Source organism: Phaethon lepturus, unplaced genomic scaffold (genome assembly GCF_000687285.1).
Source record: "Phaethon lepturus isolate BGI_N335 unplaced genomic scaffold, ASM68728v1 scaffold418, whole genome shotgun sequence".
NCBI classification, from domain to species: domain Eukaryota; kingdom Metazoa; phylum Chordata; class Aves; order Phaethontiformes; family Phaethontidae; genus Phaethon; species Phaethon lepturus.
This window is the reverse complement of record NW_010555267.1, coordinates 64197-71016: the sequence shown is the minus strand read 5'-3', so window position 1 is coordinate 71016 and position 6820 is coordinate 64197. Positions and strand designations below refer to the sequence as shown.

Sequence of the window (6820 nt, the reverse complement as noted above, 5' to 3'; positions counted from 1 at the left end):
CCTGCTGAAATATGAAAGATGAGAGCTGCCTTCATTTAGTCATTTACACACATCTGTAGATTAATGCTTAGTGACATAAGCAAATCCAAAAATAGAAAATGTCATGGTTACTGTATTTGGTCTTGTTTCCTTTTTTTTTTTTTTTTCTGTTTTACCATAAAGCCTACTTGTTTCTATAAGAGCTTCCCATACAAAATAACAAACTATTCTTGAGAAATATGTGTTTATGATTATGTGATGATGAAAACATGATATAACTACAACTAAGGATCAGAATGCAGTCTTACTTAAATCCAGTAGCAGTTGTGATGCCTATAGATTCCCAAGAGATACTATAGAAATAGTGAACAATGGTAAAAGAACTTGTAACACAATCATTTTGTAATGGATGTTGCAGTATATACTACTGCACTCACAGATGGTAGCACAGTAATAAAAATGGTAGCATTAATGCATATTACCCTGTGTGTTTTACTGCAATTTCATCTGTCTTTTTCTCTCTTTCTCTTTTTGTGTTTATATTTTATATATATCTTTTATTTAGAGTAACTGTTAAATACAAAGCATGTTTAGGCATGCTGTAATCCTGTATGCTTGAGCTGAAAATGGCCATATCTGTATTTCATATATAATATCCTTCTATCAAACTCACTGTTCAGCTAAATAAAAACTCTTTTATTCTGACTATTTGCAATAAAAGTAATGTAATGGAAAAAATACAAAATTTAAATCTAAAATAGAGCCCTCTATTTTCATGCATTATATAAAACTTGTCATGTAGAAGTTCTGAACGAGGAGGTGCCTTTGGTTAGATTCATAAAACCTAGAAAGTAGCAGCTAAGTATGAAGAAGTGAGTGCTAAGTTAAATTAGGCATTATCCCTTCTCTTAATAGGACAATCCAAAGGTTAAAAATATGTTGTGAAATACTCATCAGCTGCATGCTAAAGATGTTTAATGAGAAAAGATGGTAAGCCTTACTCATTAAAATTAGCAAGGAAGTACAGGAGGATGTAATAATATTGATCCAGGTGTCAAAAGGGATTGAACTCCACAGGACATCTCATTGTTCAGTTTCTTAATAACTTTATTTATATCCTAAAGAAAAGTGGTTTTTGTAATGAGGTGTAGTGTTAGTTTTGATTTAGTTGGTTTTTTTTTTAGCAAAGGTCTTTCACTTGGAAAAATACTTGGATCATAGCTTCTACTCATGCAAACCTTGAAGATCAAATGAGTAGATTTTAAGTATGATCACAGCTGTACTTTTCCTTCTACATGAAGAGGAAATGAAAAGATTATTCTCAAGATGCATAATATGCATTTAGCTTATCTGATGTTTCCTCTTATAGTATTTCTAAAATCTAGACAGATGAGAATAGGTCATGCTTCAAATGCACCTGCTTTTCACTGTGACCAAGACTGTATCTTACAGCTTTGGCATTGCATCAACTTAAAATGTTGGAAATCTTTTGTTCATTTACTTACATATTATGTTTTGATGAACCTTTATGGGTCTAACATCTTTTTCTCATTTTTTGGAAGTATTTTTTATTGAATTGATTTATGTAGTCTGACATAAATCTCAAGATTCTTCCAGTCAACTCTAGCACTCTTTAAAAATACAGCTACAGCACTTATTATCCTCCAGTTCTTCAGTGTAGTAGCTGATTTTAATGAGAAATTTCATGTTATTGAGTTTTAGAGTCTCTTAAACTAACTTTCTCACTTAATTTTTTAAGTTAATATCACTGTGAGCATTTAGCGTGATCATTTCCATAAAAGCTATCTGAAATGACACTGCAGTCAGCTCACTTCAGTGGTTTTGATCACTTGCAGTACTAACTTTGCTACGCCGCATTTTAGGTATACCCATAATGCTGCTGGAGATATGAACTAATCCCATTTAGGCATAGCAAGGCTAATTTATGTATAGCTTGATGGCTGGAGTGTAGATATTACAACATAGGATTAGCAAAAACTAGTGCACAAATAAGCATTCGTATTTCCCCCCAGGCTTGGATAGGTTGTGCTGAAAATCCATGTTACACTTTCACTGTTCTTACTATCAAACTAGTTAAACATGAGTGAGGTTTGCCTACTGGTACTGAAAATCACACGTTCTGTCAGAGGTGTTGACTTATCATTTTCCCTTGTGTGCTCTAGATGTAGTTATTCCAAGAAACAGTTAGTAACACAGTGAGGAATACGTAGCATGATACATCATTTGAATAACAGACACACACACACAGCAGGAAACACTGCTAGTGAAGATTCCTCTTCAGTTTCTCGATCTTAGTGACATTTTCCTGAGTTTTCATAAATATCTGCTGCCATATTTGTTGAACTTTGAAAACATATTAAATATGCTATTTAAGATAAAATTTTATTTTAAGACATAAAACTGGGAGGAAATGAAAGATGGGAAGAAACTGAGATTTTCCCATGATTCTTGAGTATATCTATTTCTTAAAATGTGTCTAGTGTAATTGTATTGTTGTTTCCAGTCAGAAAAGTTATTTGGTTAGATATTCAAGAATCTGTGTATAAATAGTTATAACAAATAACCTTCATCATCTTAAGTATTTATGCAGGACTACACTGACTTTTTCATTTGATGTCATCTTAGCAAAGATGATCACCCTATTCCAGGGATTCTTGTTTTTATTTTATTATTCTCATTTTCTTCCATTTGTTACAGAGCAACATATAGAATTAAGGGGCACTTTATTCTGAAGTCTTCTGGTTTTCTGGAATGCACTTTTGTGATCTCAGTCTTTTTTCTTTCTTTTCATTTTCAGTATATTTTCTGTCCTTTCTTTTCTGCACTAACTTTCACAACAGCAATAACACTAATACACATTGCTTACTCAATAATTTCTCAGTTTGTTCTTCCTTCATGACTTATTTTACACAACTCTCCAACCTCAAATTGTATTTTAAACTCTACAGACCAGAACCAACTAAAAGGTTTGACCCTACTTCCTTACCAAATTTGGCTTTTGGAATTCTATTTGACACCTATCTAATTTGCAAAAAACAATATATACCAAAACCAGTGGAGAGATTAAATGTTGAGTTGTACATAATTGACAATTATGTAAATCTGTGATGTTCTGCAATAAACACTATGTTCAGGAAAAAATTGTTTGGACTGCATATCCAGACAAAAGAAAAGCTAATAGTTGTTCATTAAGTTATACTTCTTTAATGAAGATTAATTACAACTGCTCAAATGTCATTTTCATAATGCATTGGAGATTACTTAATAGATACCTTAGCCATTGTGGAACCAGGAGCTACTTCCACAGCCATTGTCACACATCAGTTTTGAATTTAATTTTTGTCACTCTTTTTTCTTCTTTTCCCTATATTTTGTTCTACGTGCTGCCTAGTGCAAATTTTCTGGCTCACATTCACATAGTTTTCTTTTGTCTAGATATTTCAAGAACTACATGATCTTCATTCAGTATTTTATCTGTTCTTTTGTGTTCCTTATGGGAAGGTTTAGAAGAGTACCACTTGCACACCTTTAAGTTGTATTCCACTTATGGCAAGAATCTCACCTTTTCACTCCCAAATTACTTTCTCCAGTTACAGCATCTGGTTCCTTATCCGGAGGAATGTGACAAAGGGACTCCAAGAGGGAATATATTCCTTATTACCTGCATGTACAACCTGACTGTTGAATTAGCATTCTTATGACTGACTTCAGAAATACAATGTTTCTGCTTCTTGAATGGACTGATCTGGATTTGGGTTCTTATTCTCTGCTACTTTAAGAAATTACAAAACTACTTTTTCTCATTCAAGTTCAAATGCTAAAAATTGCCATTCCAGTGTAGTTTTTATATCCACAAATGCAAATATCAACTAAACAGAGGAAAGAATATCTCAGACCTTTTTTTTGCCTTCCTGTTGGAAATTAGGGGGCTTTTTTTACTTTTTGAAACCTTTTCCTCTAATTCTTTCTTCACAGTAAAATTCACCTTTGCCTGGGTCTTTTATAGACACTTTCTCAGCTTAAAGTACATAATGGTACTTACACTATCATCATCCTCATCAGATATAGACATTTCATAGACTTAAAATTTCACAGGCAGTGCCAGACACTGGATCTTATTCTGTTCTCTTTTATTCTTGCTTCTCCATTGACTCTAGCGAAATTGCACTGAAGTGATAAGGTAAAACATGAGCATCATGGGTTTTGTCCCACCTGTTCCTATAGAGTTCCTTCCTTACAAATATATTTCAAATTAAATATGACAGGTGCACTTCCAACATTTTTCCTTCACAGATTATCGACAAAGTAAATTCTGAATGGAAAGGGTCTATTTTCCATGTATCTTTAAAAGGACCATTCTTGGAGTCTTTACATTATACATATTATTGTAGGTATTCCCTTCTCCTGATTATAAAAGGGAGTTATAAAATAGAGTCCTGTTCTGTTTTACTTCTGCTACTGCTCTCAGAGAAAATTATTAGCTTCTGAAAATTATTTTGAAAAAATACATATTAGTCACAAATATTGATTGGTATTTTATTGTCTGTCTTATCAATGCCATCATCCAGTGTTGATTTTGCAAACCATTACAATAATCCATGATAAGTAAATAACTCTTGAGAATGTATCTGTCATTTGTTTCCCACAGCCTACGTATTTTATACTTACTCTTCTTATCAGAGTGACTTTCTGCTGTAAAAAGAGTGGAGCACTTAGGTAATCATGATAACTTCTAATGAATGTGTGCTGGTGGATATAATTTATCACTTTATATTATTTGAACAAAACTAAGAGAATTATTTTCCTTTGAACCTATTATTTCTTACCCATCTTCTACTGTCACTCCACATTTTTACTTTTCAGTGCAGCTGTTGTGAATATCTGTAAGTTTTTATCCGTGAAGAAAAATATTTTTTAAACCAAAAGAGTTGTTCCTCTGGGGGAAGGGTTCATATATTTGGTATCTTAAAAAAAAAAAAAAACAAACCACTACTAATATTGATACCAAAGAGAAAAAATAATTTAAAAACCAACAAACAAACAAGCCAAAAAACCCCCAAATCAAATTTTTGGGTATTTGTAGGAACATATTTTGCATGATTTTGATACATCAATTGATTTACATACTTACATGCTTGAAGTTGTTTTTGTCTATAGGTACAGAAAGGTTTGTTAAATTTGACTTTACAAATACAAAGAGTGATATTCTCACCTGTGGGAAAGCTATTCAGTAACTGATAAGACAACCATATATGTTACATTCCTTGATGGTGCTGCTGGGCTTAAAAGAGTAAAAAATACCTTATAGCGTGGAAAAAGGATTAAAAAGTGTATGAAGATGAAACAAATAAGTAAAAGCAGAAACCAATCTTTTATGATATATTACTGGCAACAAAAACTGTTCCATGGATATTCACAGAAGCTAGTATTAAGTGCCTCAAATAATAAATTACTTAAAAGTTCCAAATCGGCTCAAACCCATTTGTATTTTACATAAGGATAAGTTTTTACCTACCAACTCCAGACATCTCCGGAATACTGGCAGTGTACATGTCCTCGGTGAATTTTGGTTCATTGTCATTGATATCGTGGATTTTAATGATAAATTCAGACTCTGGCTCCACTTGTCTTCCAGTTTTTCTGTCTATAGCCTTGGCACGTAGCACATACAGGGACTTTTCTTCTCTGTCCAATTTCTTTGCAGCATGAATATCTCCTGTATTTTCATCTATAATGAACAGACTGCCAGCCCCATCTCCTGTTAATATGTATTTTAAATTTCCATCTCCTTTATCTTGGTCAGTGTGTAGCTTCAGGGAGGTAGAAAAGAAGAATTCTATAAATATATGTATTGTTATTACAGACCACATCATTCAGCATATATGAATAAGTTTGTACAATCTTGACTGTAATTGGGGTCACTAGTGGTCATCTTCTGTTTCACTGTTGAAAAAATTGCAAATTTGAGACTCAGTCATACACAAAAAATAGCTCTAAATAACTTATAAGGACACAGGGGGATGTAGAAGATATTGGAGTAGTATATAAAATTACCAACTTAAAACAAAAAAATTACACTTCTTTGAATAGAGTGTCCAGAAACTACCAGGAGTCTCCCTTTTGAAGATGACAGGGGGTGTAAAACTCCCAAGTTCTATTTGCAGTTTCCCATTTCTATTTGCAAAATAACCTATTTATTGGTTGCTGGTAAGGCAACCAGTTACCTTGCAACAACATAGAAGAAAAAGGTTTTAAGGATTACAGCTTCTGAACTTCCCCAAATCACTTATAAGTGTTCTGATTTAAGCAACTTGTATTTCTAGTTGTTCTAGTTGTATATTTTCTTTTTTTTTTTAACTTTAGGAACATCTTACCTCAGTTAATTACTTCCTCCCTTCTAGTCCTCTCCATGCAGGAGAAATAATTTTCAAGAACACTAGGAGGTAAATTTTCAAACCATCGAGTGGGTTTAACAGTCCTTTTCCTGCTATACCTCTTCATAAGAGTTCAAAACTGTATTCCTGTGAACTTACAGGCACTGATTAGTTTGCCATATAACACCATTATGAAAAAAAAGTCTAAAACCAAAGCCAAAGCAGGCCACTGAAGCTGACCCAGGCACTAGAAATTCTCACATACTACTCTTTCGGAAGTCTGTTCCTCTGATTTCATTTACAGGGACACACAGTTCCTTTTTATGAGCATCTGCAGTATATTTTCCTCAGATATATGCTTACAGTCACATCTGGCCACAGATCAGTGACCTGGGTGTTTTTCAAATCTGGACAGAAAGAATTTTATCCCAGCATTTTTTTGATTT

General features: G+C 33.2%; 1 protein-coding gene across 1 annotated transcript in view; it reads right to left on the bottom strand.

The window, feature by feature from the left end:
* The window catches only part of CDH9 (cadherin 9, type 2 (T1-cadherin)), a 67460-nt gene that overhangs the window by 36819 nt on the left and 23821 nt on the right, over positions 1-6820 (bottom strand). Inside the window, exon 2 of the mRNA XM_010292086.1 lies at positions 5516-5810. Coding sequence (XP_010290388.1) covers positions 5516-5810 — 295 coding nt within the window. The remainder of the gene's footprint in view (positions 1-5515; positions 5811-6820) is intronic.